The sequence below is a fragment of the Oryctolagus cuniculus genome, chromosome 7 (genome assembly GCF_964237555.1).
Source record: "Oryctolagus cuniculus chromosome 7, mOryCun1.1, whole genome shotgun sequence".
Classification (NCBI taxonomy): Eukaryota; Metazoa; Chordata; class Mammalia; order Lagomorpha; family Leporidae; genus Oryctolagus; species Oryctolagus cuniculus.
In genome coordinates, this window is record NC_091438.1 from 36,324,391 (window position 1) to 36,343,806 (window position 19,416).

At 43.7% G+C, this 19,416-nt stretch overlaps 1 protein-coding gene across 3 annotated transcripts in view; it reads left to right on the forward strand.

Annotated features, from left to right (window-relative positions):
- SH2D1B (SH2 domain containing 1B) overlaps positions 1–19,171 on the forward strand; it is a 43,629-nt gene extending 24,458 nt beyond the window's left edge. The window contains exons 2-4 of one of the 3 annotated variants that reach the window (XM_008264160.4): positions 9,729–9,792; positions 13,128–13,287; positions 14,866–19,171. In XM_008264160.4, the coding sequence (XP_008262382.1) occupies positions 9,729–9,792; positions 13,128–13,287; positions 14,866–14,903 (262 nt within the window). In that variant the 3' untranslated portion in view covers positions 14,904–19,171. Of the gene's footprint in view, positions 1–9,728; positions 9,793–11,950; positions 12,048–13,127; positions 13,288–14,865 lie in introns of those variants that run through there. The other 2 variants (XM_051857190.2, XM_051857191.2) reach the window with 2 other exon arrangements.
- The last annotated feature ends 245 nt before the right edge of the window (positions 19,172–19,416 follow it).

Sequence of the window (19,416 nt, forward strand, 5' to 3'; positions counted from 1 at the left end):
ATTTCAACAGACTACACCCACACAACCGCACAAGGTATAGAGTACTGTTAGACTAGCAGTTTTATAGTTAACTCTCATAGTACAACACATTAAGGACAGAGATCCTATGTGGGGAGCATGTGCACAGTGACTCCCATTGTTGATTTAACAATTGGCATTTCTTATTTATGATGTCAGTAATCACCCAAGGCTCTTGCCATGAGCTGTTGAGGCTATGGAAGCCCTTTGAGTTCACCGACTCTGAACTTGTTTAGCCAAGGCCGTATCACAGTGGAGGTTCCTTCCACCCTTCGGAGAAAGGTGCCTCCTTCTTTGATGGCCTGTTCTTTCTGCTGGGGTCTTGTTCACCAAGATCTTTCATTCAGGTCGTTTTTGCCACAGTGGCAGACAGTATTTTAAATCCAATATTTTAAAATTATGCAGGCATAAATTAAATCCAGTATGGTAGGAAGTAGGCTTGTAAAGTAATGGATAATTTTTTTCAGTCTTCATTCCTTTCCCCAGTGGAGCACCCTGACTCAAACGACTTGGCCTGAAGTTCTCAGTGCTGGAAATCCACTCTGCTGCCTTGTACCACCAGCTCTCTGAGCAATGTCTTGGATGGCTGAGATGGTGCGTGGGCTGGTTCTCATGGTATGTGGCTTTTAGGGACATTGTGATATCTGCACTATCCTAATTGTCATAGATACAGAAGAAGATTTGGAGCCAGTACTTGGCTAGTGGTTAAGACACCAGTTGGGGTGTCTGCATCCTGTATTGGAGTGCTTGGGTTTGAGTCTTGGCACAACTCTCAATTCACCTTCCTGACACCGAGCATGGTTGGCAGCAGGGGGTGGCTCAAGTACTTGTGTCCATGCCACCCGTGTGGGAGACCTGGACTGAGTTCCTTGCTCCCAGGCATTATAAGGAATGACCTAGCAGATGGAGCTTGCTTGCCTCTCTCTTTCTGCCTCTCAAAATAAATGAATAGAACATTTTTAAAGAAGACTTGAGACTTGTTAAGACAAGAATACCCTGAGCAAACCCCACCTCCTTTCACTCCTTTTCACTGCCATGAAAATCAGCCTCTGGTCATCCTGAACATAAAGAGGGAAAAAAAACCAACAACTCAAGGAGCCAAGTTTTTAGGCTGTATTCATTTTAGGTGCATTTCTTGGAGGATATGAAACTTTTTGTCCAGAAAAGAAACTAAGTGAAATCTTCAAAAAAGAGAACTACAAAGAACAAAACATAACCTTTCCCTCAAAATCATTGAGCTAGAAAGGATTGACAGAAAAAATAGCAAGGACTCAGAGGTGCACCCATGTATCAGTTTGTTTTGTTTTTGTGATCAAGGCTGCTTCAGAGCAGTAATTATGTGGAATAGAGACAATTCACTACCAATCTCACTAAGTAACGACATCTGTAACTTACTCTCAATAGAGATACCGACTCCTACAAAAATCCAGAATCTTCAAAAAAGATCTCAAAGTCGTAGAACAAGGGATGGGATTATTTGACGATGAATGAGTCAAAGGAAAGTGTTTAGAAGTGGCTTATATTTTTTTAAGATTTTATTTATTTATTTGAGAGATAGAATTACAGACAGTGAGAGGGAGAGACAGAGAGAAAGGTCTTCCGTCCGTTGGTTCACTCCTCAATTGGCTGCAATGGCCGGAGCCATCCGAAGCCAGGAGCCAGGAGCTTCTTCCAGGTCCCCCACACGGGTGCAGGGGCCCAAGCACTTGGGCCATCTTCTACTGCCTTCCCAGGCCATAGCAGAGAGCTGGATTGGAAGAGGAGCAGCCAGGACTAGAACCAGCACCCATATGGGATGCCAGCGCTGCAGGAAGAGGATTAACTTAATGCGCCACAGAGCTGGCCCGAGAAGTGGCTTATATTTATGTCCTTACCATGCTTCAACTAATATAAATAAATATGAGGACATCATGTGTGCTCTCCCTGCCCTTCCTTCCCCCCTTCCTCCTCCTCCTCCTTCATCCGCTCCTCTGTCTTTTCTTTATCTTAAAATTGAATTTTAAATTATTTTATTTTCAAATTTTGCTGATTAAATTTTGTGGAATGTTTTGTCATTTTGAATACTGTATTTTAATTAATTTAATCTATAATACTACATATCAGGAAATTTGTACCTATTATATTTATTTTCAATTTCAATTATATTTTACTTGTTTTGTTTATATTTCAAACATATTTAAATGTATTAAATACTTAGTTTCTCTGATCTTTGCTTTTTAATAAATTATAAGGTAATGCCACCATCAGTTTTATTCCAATATTGTCATCTCAAAGAATGAAAATGTGAGCTCATAGATTATACACATTCCAATTTTGTTAAATTTTGCCAAATTGTTCTAGAAGACATTAATATCTAATTATATTCCCATCAGTAGTAGTATATACAACTTTGTATAGCTCCACATCACAGCCAATATTTTACATTAGCAAATCTTACTTCTCAGACAACCTGTGTAAAATGATGCCTAATTAATGCTGAATTTGTATTTCCCTGGTTGATAGTAAGGTAGAACATCTTTTCACATGTTTCTTGCCATTCACTTGTCTTTTTCTTATTGTGCTTTACTGTTATTGTATGTTTGTGTTGCAATTTTCTTTTTTGCAGTTTATGGGCTTTTTCAGTTTATTAATAGTATAATTTGATATATAGAAGTTTTAGTTTAAGAAAAGTAAATTTATTAATCTTTTCTGTGGCTTGTACTTTTTGTGACTTAAGATTTCCTAACTTAACTGAAGGTCGTTTTGTTGTTCACTTAAGTTTGTTTTGCTTTTTTGTAATTGGGCCTTCAATTAGAGTATGACGTGGGAATCCAATTTTGTCTCCACATGAAAACATTTCCATTACCATTGATCCCCTCCCTCCAGTCTGCTATGTCAGCTCTGGTATTTACCAAGTTTTCAGACATGGTCTATTTCTAGACTCTCTTCTATGCCACTAATAATTTTTGTTTGTTTCTCAGAACCGGTTCACTATCTTAATTATGGCTTTATAAGACTTGAGACCTGTTAAGATAGCAACCAGTCCTCCTCCTCAGCCTCTCTACCACCCAGTGTTTACTCTGAATTTGGGCAGAATTTTCTATGCTGAGGCTTTTGTGCAGGGGAAAGAAATGACCTGACTCTCATTTGCAAGCACTTCCCAGGCTGTTGTGTAAAAACAATGATTAATGATGTCAGAGAGAGATGGGGCAGGGGGAGGAAAGAATTGCTGGACTATGTCCTTGAATAGATGCCAGGAGATTGAAATCTGGTGGAAACAGAGGGGCTAGCTTTGGAGAGCGACAGGTCCAGTACACCTACGGTAATAACGGCAGAGTCCACGAGGGCACACGCTGACGTGGTGGTGGGAAACGGGAAGTTCTCTGAGCGGGGGAGGAGACAACAGATATGGGGAGAAAGGAGAAGATGCCGAACCATTGTTGAAGAAAACGGGAAGTAAATGATTGACAGGAAGCATCTGGAGCCTGGGTGGGGTTCATGGTCACTAAAGTGAAAGCAGTCCACTTGGCTGTGTTCCCCCTCAGCCACACCCAGTAGCATAGTGTTGAATTTAATCAGGGTTCTGCTTTCGCTATTTGGACAAATAAAGTGAAAGAGAGAAAAGGAGTTAAAGATAGAGATGTTCCTTGACTTAATGGAGGGGTTGCATCCCGATAAACCTATCATAAGTTGAAAACCTCATTAATTTTTTTTAATTTAATTTTTTTTTATTTTTATTTTTTGAAAGGCAGAGTGGACAGTGAGAGAGAGAGAGAGAGAGAAAGGTCTTCCTTTGCCGTTGGTTCACCCTCCAATGGCCGCCGCAGCCGGCACGCTGCGGCCAGCGCACTGCGCTGATCCGATGGCAGGAGCCAGGAGCCAGGTGCATTTCCTGGTCTCCCATGGGGTGCAGGGCCCAAGCACCTGGGCCATCCTCCACTGCACTCCCTGGCCACAGCAGAGAGCTGGCCTGGAAGAGGGGCAACCGGGACATAATCTGGCGCCCCGACCGGGACTAGAACCCGGTGTGCCGGCGCCGCAAGGCGGAGGATTAGCCTAGTGAGCCGCGGCGCCGGCCGAAAACCTCATTAATTTGAAAATGCATTTACTACACCTAAATTACAACTATCCTACCTTAGCAACAGCAAACTGTGGAGCATCAGTTGTCTAACCTTGTAGCTCTCTGGGAGCTGCAGTTCCCCGCCACAGCCCAACATCACAGGAGAATATCTATTGGACCACCCGTTGTTAGCTCAGAAAAAGATCAAACCCCAAAGTATACAGCTTCTAGCCAATGAGAATCACTTTCACACCATGATAAAGTAAAAAATAAGTGGAACCATCACTAGAGACTGCCTATACAGTATTCAGGGGAGTGGTTATAACAATGGACAAGCAGTCTAAATCGAGAAAAGGGGTGGAGACATAAGTGAGGACCAGTGAAAAGCGGAAGAAGCAATGGACTGGAGGATCCAAGATGTACAGGGATTGTTGGGGTCAGTGCAGAGGAAAGGGAATGGGATGGGTAAAAACAAGAGCACGAAAGGGTCGCAGCTGTGGGCAGCTCCAAGGTCAAGGTTGTGAGCAGTGCGTCACAGCATGCAGCTGACACAGCCACCAGGGGCCTTGCACTCACAGGCCCTTGCTTGGTTGAATGCTCTGCTGCCACCATCCCAAAATTCCCAGTGATTTTTAACAAGGGGCCCTACCTTTCATTTTTCCCTGTGCCCTGCAAATTATATGGCCTGTGCTGGTTCAAATATGGGGGTGAGTGAGGTAGGCAGGGGACAAGAGCTTTGGGGGAGTTGCTGGACCTGAGAGTTTGGGTGTGGAATAATCAGAGAATTGAAGTTATCAGAAATTTAGACAGGGACAGCACTGTGGTGCAGTGGGTTAAAGCCCCGTTCTGCAGTGCAGGCATCCCATATGGACACTAGTTTATGTCCCAGCTGCTCCACTTCCTATCCAGCTCTCTGCTATGGCCTGGAAAAGTACTAGAAGATGATACAAGTCCTTGGGCCCCTGCACTTGCTTGGGAGACCCGGAAGAAGCTCCTGGTTCCTGGCTTCGGATCAGCCTAGTTCTGGCCATTGTGGTAATTTGGGGTGTGAACCAACAGATGGAAGACCTTTCTGGCTCTACCTCTCTCTGTAACTCAAAACCAATATTAAAGAGTGTGACAGTGAGCTGGGGTCTAAAACCTAGAGAAATGCCTCACGATAACCCAGGGGTCAGGAGTTGTTATGTGGAGGAGTGGCGGGTGATATAATCCAGTGATATAATCAGCCAGGCTTCAGCTGTTGTGGCCATTTGGGGAGTGAACCAGCAGATAGAAGACCTCTATCTCTCTCTGCCTCTGCCTCTCTGTAACTCTGCCTTATAAATAGAAAGAGAAAGCAGTGTCCTGAGGCAGTGACAGGGCAGGTGTCCTTGAGAGCAAGAAGGTGACAGAAATGGTTAAAGAAAGGTGAAATAGGTGGGGGATTTTGATGATGGTGAGCCTTGGGTTCCAGAAAGCACAGTGGAGGAATTTAGCCTTGGGCATAAAGGTGACACAGAGGCTGCACAGAGCCTTGTGGGATTAAAATGCAGGATAAGGGTGATGTGCAAGACAGGGCTCTTAAAACCACTGATAAGCAAGGATGCCGAGATTCGCTGGGGGAATGCACAGAAGAGAGCCTGAGCGTGCGGGGAGGTGGAGAGGGGCCGGTGATGGGGGCAGAAGCATGGTCTTTTCAGAAATCTTCAATATCAGCCCATACTGGAAAAATAGCTTTTTCTTTCAAAAGTTTCATAAAAGGTATTTATAAAATAAGTAGAATGGGAATCATTAAAAATAAGTTTGTATGCTTAGCCACTAATATTATAATTGCATGTCTCAGTCTGTTCCCTGTTCCTTTAGCAAAATGGCGTAGGCTGGATACCTTACCAATAATAAAAGTTCATTTCCCACAGTTCTGGAGACTGGGGAGGCCAAGATGCACGGGGCCGCAGGGTCGGCGTCTGGTTCCAAGGAGGTGCCTTGTGTCTCAGTCCTCCCCTGACAGAGTGGATGAAGGGACGGGAGGCTCCCTTAACCCCATTCCACAGAGGAGACTTAATCAGGTCCCAGAAGGCCCCACCCCCTAATATTGCCATAGTGGGGATTAAGCTTCACCATGGACCTTGAAGAAACACAAACACTCCAACCATAGTATCATGGGAAATGGGTACGACCTCACCGCTCCATTATCTCTTAGGGTGTTTCGCCATGAACGTTCCAAAACACATCTAGGCACTGTAAGCTCAATAAATCAATTTCTTGTAAAATCTTGTTATAATGGGGCTTGTGACTTTTTTATATTTTTTGAAAAATAGACCATTTTTTGAGAAATACTATCATTTTAGCCTGAAGTATGTGGCTTTTAGGCTAATTAACATAGACCTCCATGTGTCTTATTCTTCCATGGCCCTCTCCTGAGGCTTTTCCTGGGCTGATAATTCAACAATGTAATTAAATTAAATTCATTTACTTGAGGATTTAACATAGGTTCTGTGATCCTCAGGTTTCAAAAACAAACCATAGCTGGCACCGCAGCTCACTAGGCTAATCCTCCCCCTTGTGGTGCCGGCACACCGGGTTCTAGTCCCGATCGGGGCGCCAGATTCTGTCCTGGTTGCCCCTCTTCCAGGCCAGTTCTCTGCTGTGGCCCGGGAGTGCAGTGGAGGATGGCCCAAGTGCTTGGGCCCTGCACCCCATGGGAGACCAGGATAAGTACCTGGCTCCTGCCATTGGATCAGCGCGGTGCGCCAGCCGCGACGGCCATTGGAGGGTGAACCAATGGCAAAGGAAGACCTTTCTCTCTGTTTCTCTCTCTCACTGTCCACTCTGTCTGTCAAAAAAATAAATAAATAAAAATAAATAAATAAAAAAAAAACCCAGCCAACCAACCTATGTAATGGAGGAAATGCAGCGTGTGGACCTTGTTTGCATTTGAATTTGAATACCTTGTGAAAAGCCATTTTAGGGATCTCTTCCCAAGCTGGAGTCCTTTAATTGTCTTATGTGCACAAAGACACCTATAAAGCATTTTTGCTGCTTGCCATTTGCTTTGAGGAAATTGATTGGTTTATCCTGGCTTTAAGAAACCCCACAAGGGGCCAGAGCCGTGGCTCACTAGGTTAATCCTCCGCCTGCAGCACCAGCACCCAATATGGGCTCCGGGTTCTAGTCCCAGTTGCTCCTCTTTCAGTCCCAGCTCTCTGCTGTTGCCCGGGGTGGGGGTGGGGGGCTGTGGAGGATGGCCCAAGTGCTTGGGCCCCCTGCACCCACATGGGAGACCAGGAAGAAGCACCTGGCTCCTGGCTTCAGATTGGCATAGTGATGGCCATAGCAGCCACTTGGGGAGTGAACCAACAGAAGGAAGACTTTTCTCTCTGTCTCTCTCTCACTGTCTATAACTCTACCTGTCAAAAAAAAAAAAAAAAAAAAAAAACCCACAAAGGATTGAAATTTAAAGTCAGTTGCCAACATCTCCAAATAATTAGTGATGAATTCTCCTAAATGGTGTTGGCTGTATCCTAAAGCTGAAAGTAGCTCCCTGGCTCACTTATTAATCTTTTCACTCTTTAACATAGATGCGAGGAGGGAAAAGACTCACCCTATAGTGTGAATCTCATGTCAATGTCTTTGGTTTCGTCTTTTTACATTGTAATGTCGTACCTGAGCAAGTGTAAACAAAGGAGCATCACACACTGATAAAATTCGATGGTCCTTATTGCCGGCGGTGGAGAGTGGGCTCATGCCCTAAAGAACTCTCGACCCTGAAGCCCAAAGCAACAGGGTTATAAAGGCAAAAACCACAAAATCGGGAGGGGAATACATGGTTGCTAGGATCGGGGGGAGTACATGGTTACTGGTGGGGTCAAGCTGAGCTAAAACCTATGAGAAACTAGTATCAATTATAATCTTGACAATACCAGTTACAATCTTAACAATTCCAATTATAATCTTGACATTAATCCAGGTATTGGTTTTAATCATATGTAAGACATAGACAAATTACATTTTTATTATTAACCCAGGTGCAGCCTATCCACTTCCAAGCTTGAGCGATCATGTTAGGGGGTTTCTATGCTCTTCCAAGTGTGATGTAGTGGGCTGCTCTTGTTCAAATGTTTTAGATCATAGTTTCAGACCAGAGTCTCGGGGGGGGGGGGGCACCTTCCCAGAATGGAGTCTCAAGTGCTCCAAAATGGAGTCCCTACTGTCAAGGTGTTACTTCAGTAATATTTATGTGAAATCAGAACCTGTACAGGAGTCCATGGAGATGTTTAATGCATAATTTTTCTCCTGGAAGAGCTTTATTAATTAATAAATTAATAATGTCTCTTACCATAGATGACATCTTGGAGTTAAAGAATTATAGTAGTTTATGCTATTTCTTTTTTTTTTTAAAGAATTATTTATTTGATTGCTTCTCAGCCTTTTAGCTAAGATCAAGTGTAAGAATTATTTATTTGAAAGTCAGAGTTACACAGACAGAGAAGGAGTGGCAGAGAGAGAGAGAGAGAGAGAGAGAGATGTCTTCCATCTGCTAGAGGCAGAGAGAGAGAAGTCTTCAATCTGATTGGTTCACTCCCCAACTGGCTGCAACAGCCGGAGCTGTGACGATCCGAAGCCAGGAGCCAAGAGCTTCCTCTGGGTCTCCCACACACATACAGGGGCCCAAGGACTTAGACCATCTTCCACTGCTTTCCCACATGCATTAGCAGAAAGCTGGATCAGAAGTGGAGCAGCCAGGACTCGAACCGGCACCCATATGGGATGCCAGCACTGCAAGTAGCAGCTTAACCCACTACGCCACAGCACCAGCCCATTTATGCTATTTCTTGCTTTGAGTTGCAAGATTGGGTCTATTATCTAATGCATGATTGGATTATTTAGCCAATGGCTGCTTTTCTAATGAGGAATGAGTGTACAGTAAATCAGTTCATCAGCCTAAACTCCCAGTATTCTCTCCATGAACAGCACTATCTCTGATGAACCAGTGACAAGACATTCAATGAGCAGCATGACTCACCCATGTTCTGCATGTTCGATCAACTTCTATCTTAGTGAAAATAACAGAGAGAAGTACCAAGACCGTGGGAGGTGTAAAATCTCTCTTCTTATCCTCTTTGCTAGCATCCAGACCTCCATATCAGAATAAGGGTCCCCATTTCTTTATTTTTTTTTATTATTTTTTTGACAGGCAGAGTGGACAGTGAGAGAGAGAGAGAGAGAGAAAAGTCTTCCTTTGCCGTTGGTTCACCCTCCAATGGCCGCTGTGGCCATGCGCCGGGCGCACGGCGCTGATTTGAAGGCAGGAGCCAGGTGCTTCTCCTGGTCTCCCATGGGGTGCAGGGCCCAAGCACTTGGGTCATCCTCCACTGCACTCTCGGGCCACAGCAGAGAGTTGGCCTGGAAGAGGGGCAACCAGGACAGAATCTGGCGCCCTGACCAGGACTAGAACCTGGTGTGCTGGCGCTGCAGGTGGAGAATTAGCCTATTGAGCTGCGGTGCCGGCCTGAGGGTCCCCATTTCAAAATCTAGCTCATTAAAACTCCCACGGATGGAAGGGCCTGAAGATGGTCACTTTTCGTTTTTGGAATCCAAGATTGACAGAGGCAGTGAGTAGACAACACAGTAGGACAAGTTACCTGGATTTGGATATAAGAACGTTGTGATTCACACAGTCTTATTTTCACAGGTTTAAAAACTTTGTCTACACATACCGAATCTTCAGAGAGAAACATGGGTATTACAAGATAAAGGTAAGAACTATAAGGACTCCTGCAACAGCTAAAAGGTGGGAGAGAAGAATCTGAGATCGTCTCCTGAACCTAGAAAGTGACCACATACAGACATAGTAAAAGGGAAGTGCCATGTAGCACCAAGACTCAGAACAAGGGTTAAGCTTGTCTTTCTATGAGACAGAAGATTACTGGAATTACGGCCGCTTTTACCCTGGCTATTACTCAAACGTGTGGAGGCACACAACTCTGGCTCCTCCAGCAGCCAGATGCACTCACCCGGACTCCATGCGAAACCATTATTGAATTTGGAAGCTAAACAATGAAGCAGGATAGGAAGGGAAGGTGGGGACAGTCTGAAGGTTTTGGAAATCAAGTGTATTCCAGTTATACAGAAATATAAAGGAGATCATCAAACAACCGGAAGGATTTGATTCATTTTTCTACCGGAAGCTAAGCAGAAAAATCTTTTTGTTTCTTTTGAATTTAGTTATCTGGTTTAAGAAGTAAAATATAATAAATGTAAACATTTTAAATTACTTATAGAAAATACTAAAATAATCTTTCTGAAACACTTCCATAAGAAGTTCATTAGATTTTTTTACAAGATTTCTCTGAGACTTCAATATGCTGATGGGCATTGTGAATATTTGCAAGCAACCGGAATGAACAAGGCTACCCAGACAACGTATTTGCATCTATAATGTTTCTTTTTCCATATATCTGGGGGATATTATTGAAACAATCAGCAAAATTCTGAAATGATCAGCAAACACAGGTTGAGCATCTCCCAAACCTGAAAATCTAAAATCTGAAATGTTCTGAGATCTAAAATGTTTTGAGCATGGCTATAACACAATTGGAGAAGTTTCCAATTTGTTTCACCCATAGAATTATTTAAAACGTTATATAAAGTTACCTTCAGGCTATGTGCATAAGAAACATAAATAAACTCTGTTCAGACTTGGGCCTCATCCGCAAGATGAGGTATTCCAAAATCCCAGTGCATCTCAAATCTGAAACACTTCTGGTCCCGAGCATTTTGAATTGAGGATACTGAACCTGGGGTACTGCAGCAAGGCTGATTCCTGGTTTGAACCACTGCAGTATGGTTATAGAACGTTCTTACATTTTTTTGGAAATACTAAAGTATTTAGGGCGAAAGGGATATTTTTCCTGCAATTTAAAACTCAAGAAGTGTTTTTAAAAGGCTACACACCTGGGTATATGTACATTTATCATTTTTGTGTGTGTGTGTGTGTGTGTATGCTTATAAAGCGAGAATAAAATTATAATAAAGAGAATAAACATTTGGGTTGTGAGTAAAGAATCTATATAGGTTTTTACAATTTTTTTTTAAAAGAGATTTGTTTATTTGAAAGACAGAGAGGGAGGTTTCCATCCAGTGCTTCACTCCCCAAATGCCAACCAGATCCAGGGCTGAGCCAGGGGCCAGGAACTCCATCCTGGACCCCCAAGAGGAGAGTACCTGGGCCATCTTCCCATGTACCTAAGACAGCTTCCACTGCCTTCCCAGGTGCGTAGGCAGGGAACATTAGCAGAGTCGATAGGACTGGATTCAACCCTCCAATACGGGATGCTGGCATCACAAGCGACAGCTTAACCCACTGTGCTACAACTCCCGCTCCTTCACTCTTTCTGCAAGTTCTCTACATCTGAAATTGTCTCACAATAACAGATCTTGTAAAGAGCAAGGGATTTGCCGGCGCTGCGGCTCACTAGGCTAATCCTCCGCCTTGCGGCGCCGGCACACCAGGTTCTAGTCCCGGTCGGGGCGCCGGATTCTGTCCCGGTTGCCCCTCTTCCAGGCCAGCTCTCTGCTGTGGCCAGGGTGTGCAGTGGAGGATGGCCCAAGTACTTGGGCCTTGCATCCCATGGGAGACCAGGAGAAGCACCTGGCTCCTGCCATCGGATCAGCGCGGTGCGCTGGCCGCAGCACGCCAGCCGTGGCAGCCATTGGAGGGTGAACCAACAGCAAAGGAAGACCTTTCTCTCTGTCTCTCTCTCTCACTGTCCACTCTGCCTGTAAAAAAAAAAAAAAAAAAAAAAAAAGGGCAAGGGATTTCAAAACGCTTTCTCTTTGCTGTGCTTCTTTTGGGAAATTCTGGATAATCCCTCAATGCCCTGTTTTGTCTCTGACCTGGAAAACACGGAGCAGATCCCAATCAACGACAACTCAGACGCAAAGAGCTGTTTCTTCAAAGGGCAACTGCACTGTGGCCAGAGGTCTGCGGCGGATGATGCTCTGGGTTCAAGTGAGTGCATTCAGGGGACTTTCCTGCAGCAGCCACAGTGTCAATCTCCATGTCAGTCATGTCAGTCTAGAGGTTAACCAGACCGCATGCCAGAAACTGCTGCTCTCCGTGGCCCAGCCCGGTGGCTGCCGGAGAACCACAGTGCATAATCAAGAAAACCAAACACATAAGAGCAGAGAAAGCCAGTTCTTTTTGTTTTTAGGTTATTTCTATGAGGTCTTATTACAAAATAGTCCTGGATGAACAGCTGGTAAGCAGCATACCACCATTTCCAATTTAACTGAGTTGTGGTGATGTTCGCCGTTTCAGTTTCAATTGGGGCTTTGTTTGCCTGCAGATTCTGAATTGATCCAGCAGGTAAGTCACACACGTCCCTTTCCCACCAGAAGCCAACCTCTGTTCATTCCCTCAGGCAGCAAAGCTTGCCAACAAGGCCCAGGGTCTGGCAGTGTGTCTACACCAAGAGCGGCCCTACATCCACTTGCCATGCAGACTGCAAACCCAGCCAGGGATCCACTGGCTGGAAACCCTCTTTTCTCAGAGTAGTTCTAGTCAGAGGTCAGTCTTGAAAGCAAGGACTCCATGGCCAGCACTGCGGCTCACTAGGCTAATCCTCCTCCTGCAGTGACGGTACCCTGGGTTCTAGTCCCGGTTGGGGTGCCAGATTCTGTCCCGATTGCTCCTCTTCCAGTCCAGCTCTCTGTTGTGGTCTGGGAAGGCAGTGAAGGATGGCCCAGGTGCTTGAGCCCTGCACCCACATGAGAGACCAGGAAGAAGCACCTGGCTCCTGGTTTTGGATCGGCACAGCGCTGGCCGTAGCGGCCATTTGGGGAATGAACCAACGGAAGGAAGACCTTTCTCTCTGTCTCTCTCTCTCTCTCTTACTGTCTAACTCTGGCTGTAAAAAAAAAAAAAAAAAAAAAAAAAAAGGCAAGGACTCCTGTAAACTGCAGCTGGTATGAACTGCTAGCCACTCTGTCAGCTCCGTGTGGCATCCTTGAAAGTCACTGTTTTGAGAAGTGTTAGGTTTCGCACACACTTGCACTAGGATAAGCGGTCTCCTTTCTTGTACTTTTGCAGACTGCAGAAGGGACTCCAAAACAGGTCTTTCCAAGCCTAAAGGAATTGATCTCAAAATTTGAAAAACCGAATCAAGGTCTGGTGGTTCAGCTTTTAAAACCAATCCGGAGAAGAAGCTTCAACAAGAAAAGATCAAAACCAGAGTTGGATGCTATTTATGGTAAAAGCTTTCATTCAGGGTCAGGAAGGAGCTTTAACCCCACTTCCACCAACAGCTTGCTTTGTAGAATCAATGCAAAACAAATACCGTTTTCTGTGCCACTATCTCTGAAAAGCTTCAACCTGCTAAGAGCAATTTCTGTTGAGTTGAGAAATGAGGTCTTCTAGGCCCTGAAGGTGGCAGGTCACAGAGCTTTCTGTCCTTGGACAGCCCGGATAGCAGGAGTGCTCACTTCGAATTCATTCTGTAACCTTGTGTCAACAATTAGCCTTTGGCAATTAATGGACAAGTAGACAGATATGCAAATAGGAGGAAGCACTTTCAGGCTTTCCCAAGGTTCATCCTGTTACCTTTTGATCAACATTTGCTAAGCATTCATGTATAAAGTGCTAGATGACAAATTACCTCAGATACATCTCTAAAGGTGGTAAGTCTTGGTGGAGGATGAGAGACAGCCAGGAAACCTGAGTACAGAAAATCCGTAGTGAGGACCCCCAAATCACATCGCAAGTAGCGATTCTTTCTTCCTCATATTCTTGGAATCTTCTCTCAGAAGAGAAACTAGGATGTGTCATTTGCAACACAGTCTGAATTTAATGCAGACTTCCAGAGGCATGTATGTGTAATTCTGTTTTCTCATGGTGAACTGTATGGTTACCTGCTCAATGTGTTCCCAGTCACCAGTGGGCAGGTAATGATGATGAGAGCAGATGGTCTAGCTAACAAGGACAGAGGACAGAGAGTTATCGAGGAGTTTGCAATCATCCCAAACCTATTCTACTCTGTCTTCGCCAAAGTCACCCTTCAGGCTGCCACAGTGAGCTTCTCACCTCCCTAACATGAGTAAGCATGGGGTTTTAACAGTTAAAACAAAAGCCCTTCCCAATCCTTGTTTCTCTGTCCCTGCTCTTGCCAGTGCAGAGGTTAGTGCACCCATGTATACACAAAATCACTTAGTGTAGGTCCAGCTTCAAATGGAGTCCCATGGCCATTTTCCACCAAAACTTGAAGAACAAGAACCAAAAAAAAGGCAACAGAGTTAGAAATCCAGGCCTGTACCTGTACTGCAACCTTTGGGCTAGCCCAGATGAGCTGATGGCATTGGTGGGGGCTGTTGATGGCATTTGTCTTAGCAATAAGAGCAACACAAACACCCGGAGGCCCCTCAGCGCTCTTGCCTAAGAATTGGATGAGATTCTCAAGCCCAGTTCCCCGCACTGGTCTGCACTGGCAGCCTCAGCTGCAGCAGGGAAATACCCTACCATTGTCCTCATCTCCTTCCCCCTTCCCTTTGCCTCCTTAGAATAAGCGTCAGATGTTCTCCCTCTGAGAGACGCCCAGGTTTTCTGCTGGTGAATGGAGACACCTGGGGTGGAAATTCTAAGGATTCGATTTTAAGAGAATCCCCTATTTTACCAGGAGAGTTCCCTGTGGTACCCCGGCTGCCTCTGAAGATGACACTGTGATGTGGCTTCAAGATGGTGCTGTGTCTGGGGAGATGTCTTCTTTCCTGGAAGGGGTTGGTCAGTGTGGCCCCTGCTGTGGAGTCTCATGGCGTGTCTTATGCTTTCCTCCCAGAAAACAGTGGCCATGATTATGTGCATGTCTTGCCTTGAAGATATGGAGCCTGGACAAAGCAAGTTCAAGAAGAAATGAGGTGGCAGCTCTCATCTGGTGATTCTCTCTCCTGCAGGTGTTAAGTCCAGAATGCCAAGCTCCAGTGGACAATTCAGACTTTCCTGGCCTGGGTAACTGAAGATCTTCTATCTGCCAGCCCCAGAGAAGTCACTCCCCACATCCCTGCTTCCCATGTGTATTCTAAAAGCAGTTTCCAGCCAGCCCCCGCCACCCCATTCACCTCTCTTCCTTGTTGGAATCAGACAACCTGGACCTACTCTCCTTGCCTTGTTAAAGGTCCTACCACTGCTTTGTCACGATTGTTACTCTCCTTCTGACAAGCTGATCAGAGAGGGGTGCACACTTGCCATTGTGATCAGAGCCATGAGTTCAAGCCCTGTGGCTGCCTTACTTTGGAAAAACTTCACCCCTTCTCTAGGTCTTAGTTTCTTCATCTGTAATGCAAATGGTTGGGTGGGATGATGCACACTGCCCCAAACCCCCTGTTGGACCTGGTTGTATTGTGTGAATTTGGGGAAGTTGGGAGTGATGGAAATTTATACAGCATCAATGGGATCAGGATCTCAGCTGTCACCTTCTGCGTAGCTGTCTGTGTTGGTCTTGGTCATGGTGAGGGCCTTGATCCACAACACACACCCATCTCCAGCCAGGTATATTTTCTCTCTAGCTCTGCTCCTTTCTAATCTTGATCTTCTTGCCATCAACCTGGACACACTTTCTTCCTGTTTCTATTCAAGCACCAACCACTTCAGCAGTAGTTGTACAGCATTGTAGTGTAGTTCTGTACAATGATACATACTCCCCCATTTGTGATTTCTCTTCCCTTCGAGGTTCTCAGTGTCATCAAAGCATGATTGGATCTCCCCTGAGCCTTCCACAGCATGTAGAAATATGTGTTGCATACAGACGTGTCTCGTTCCTAGAGACTATCGATTGGAAGCACATCTCTGAAAAGTTTGTTGCATTGGTAAAGCCCCTTCAATTTTTCTACTAGTTCAAAATGGTAATCAAGACCACCTTCATTCTGAATGTACCAAGTTCTATGCCGTTTCTCTTGCCATCTTCAAAACTTAACGGTTCACTTCACTCCACTGGTTTTCCAAGTTTATTGAAGAGAGGAACTCTAAATTTCCAGATAACGTGGACAGGAACTGTGGCTGGGGCCCCAAAGTATGAATAATTTAGAATTCCTGGGTCACAGCAATCCATGGTTACTACAAAGACAAGGAGTGAAATGCCATATTCAGAGAGCTGTGGAAGCCAAATCCTTCTGGTCAATTCAGTAAAGGATGCTGGAAGCAAGCCTGCTCCCTGGGATTCAGTTCTGTATCTTGAATTCTATATACTAAGAAATATATTCCAGTTTCTAGAGCCTAGAGCAATCTTTGGCACATAAAATATATTCAATGAGTATTTCTTGAGTAAGTCAGTATATAAAATGTTGCCTTTCTGGATAGCAGAGGTTTGTTTAAACTTTATTTACTTCCAAATCCAGTGGCTCAAGACTATTAGTTCAGGATCCAATGATAACTCTCCTAGAAGTATTTTTTTTTTCTTTTCTTCTTGCGCACCTGTGCAAAGTACCTTATACAATGCATGGCCTCCAGGAGCTTCCAGTACCTTTCTCAAATGAACAAGGCATATTAGACAGCTAACGTTGACATTATGCTATAATGCCAATAATCCTTGACATTTTTTAGAAGACCTTGGACAGCTTACATGAGGAACCACTGAAAACTCAGGTTATATGGGACTGGGAAAGGAAAAACAAATTATTCAAAGCAATGCCAAGTGTTTGAAGCGCTGTTCTATGAAAGTGGATGTAGACTCATTGGCTACAAGGACAGGCAGCAGAATTCAGACCAATGGATGAGTGTTTCTAGCAGGGCAGTTTTAGCCAAATGTAATAATGAAGACTGAATCCACCAGAGCTATTCTGCATCCTAACAGTCTGCTCTGTATTCTGGTTCCAGTGAGGAGGTGATATTTTCCAAGGATATGGGAAAGATAATCTCTGTCTTTACAAGAAGTTAGACTGCCTTACTGCTAAGGCATCTTCCAACTCAAGGAGTCTCAGGTTCTAGTCCCTTAACAACCAGACTGGGATATCCTCCCTTCCTTTCTGGATTGATGTGTGGAAAATTGATAATTCTTACTCACCACAACCATCAGTCCATACGTGAACTCTATTTTGTTTCATTTTTCTTCCCTTCATCCCTAACTTTCAATGTTCACCCATAGAAACCAGCTATATACATCTATACTTGATGTACGTTGTTGTATATGTATGTGCCCTTATAGAATATACAGTATTGTTTTTGAATTTGTATCTTTGGCATTTATGTACATAGTATGGTACTATTGCTCCAATTCTGTTACTACTTTTTTCAAACAATACTGTTTGATTCTGTTCCACATTATTGAGTGTACATCTAATTCAGTGCCTCTAACTGATGCATGGAATTCCATTGTGTGTATCCACCATATTTTGCTCATCTGTTACTCTAGATATAGATACTGAGATTGGTCCCAATTCCCCGCTACCATAAACAACACTGTGATGAACATCTTCCCATGGACCTCCTTACAGAAACATGAGAGCTTCTCTGGACTCTATGGATGGGTCATAATGTATGCTCATATTGAACTGTGATGTAATCAAACATATCAAGTATCCTTGCTTTATGTTTTGCATGTGTGTGTGTGTGATTCTTGTTTAAGAACTCCTTCCCTGCCCTGAGAGCATAAGAAAGTTACTCTTCACTTTCTTTACTGACTTTATACTACTACCATCTGCAGTTAGGGTTTTAATGAGAGCAAAGGTTTTATTCTTTTTCGCTGAATATCTCCAGTACCTAGAAAAGTCCTTCACGTGTAGTGGATGCTCAATAGTATTTGTTGACTAAGTGGTGTCAACCTTTGCATTCAGTAAGAGGTAAAAATCCAACTTTGGGCCGACGCCGCGGCTTACTAGGCTAATCCTCCGCCTTGCGGCGCTGGCACACCGGGTTCTAGTCCTGGTCGGGGCGCCGGATTCTGTCCCGGTTGCCCCTCTTTCAGGCCAGCTCTCTGCTGTGGCCAGAGAGTGCAGTGGAGGATGGCCCAAGTGCTTGGGCCCTGCACCCCATGGGAGACCAGGAGAAGCACCTGGCTCCTGCCATCGGAGGAGTGCGGTGTGCCGGCCGCAGCGCGCCAACCGCGGCGGCCATTGGAGGGTGAACCAACGGCAAAAGGAAGACCTTTCTCTCTGTCTCTCTCTCTCTCACTGTCCACTCTGCCTGTCAAAAATAAATAAAAAAAAAAATTCAACTTCGTATCCTTTAACGTGCGTTATTGAGCTAGCTTCCCTATTTCAATATGTTAATAATTCAACTTGCCCTTTTATGTTCCTCCTTTATAATATATGACAATGGTTCTAGAACTCTCCCTTTCTAATGCATTATTGTCTTTTTTTCTTAATAACTTACATCATTATCTGTGGGTAAGACAAGAGCCTTCTCTTATTTTTTGAAGCTGTCTTAGCTATTCATGGACCTTGACTTGGCTGTACTTGGTTTAGAATAAATATGTTAAGTTGCTCAAAGCCTCTTGCTGAAATTTGGAATGAACTTGCCATGAATTTGTAGGGTGACTAGAAAACAACTGACAGTCTTGTGATTTCCCCCACGAATAAGCACGCTGCAGCGTGTTTTTTTTTTTCTCTTTCATTTGTAAAGTTTCACCATAGGAGTCTTGTATATTCTGGTTGACTAATTTTTAATTATTTCTGGTTGTTACAAATTATATCATACTTTATTACAGTTCTAATAGGCTACAATGGTAGCAAAATTCTTGCTGTGTTCCTGGATCCACTGGTTTACTGTTGGTTCTATTGTATTTTCTATGTAAATGGTTTGCTAGCTATACATAATAACTCTTGTTGTCTTACATTACATATGCTTATTTATTTTTCATGCTTATCTCATTTGCCAGAGCCTCCATATACATTAAATAGTAATTTTGATAGTGATCATTGTTGTATTGTTTTCAGTGTTATAAAAATACTTTGAACTTTTATCCATTATAAGCATGTTTGTTTTAGGTTTTTAGTAGATAGTCTTTATCAAGGTTATTTTAGAATTTTTATCAGCAATGTTTTGAAATTTACTGTGAATTTTTTCTGCATCTACTGAGATAGTTGTATTCCTGTTATAGTCACTCCATCATAAAGTTAAATTACATGAATAAAATAACTGATGTACCATTGCTTAAGTGGATCATATTGTATAATTTTGATAAACTGTTGGATTTAATATTTCATTTGAAACTTTTGCAACAAAACTCACAAATGAATTTCCTTCATCTTGATTATACTAATCATATAGAGTCAATTAAGATCTTTCTCCTTTTTATATTTTCTTCAACAACTTTATCAGGTCAGAATTATCTGCTCCTTGAAATTTTTTTAAGATTTATCTATTTGTTTGAAAGTCAGAGTTACACAGAGAGAGA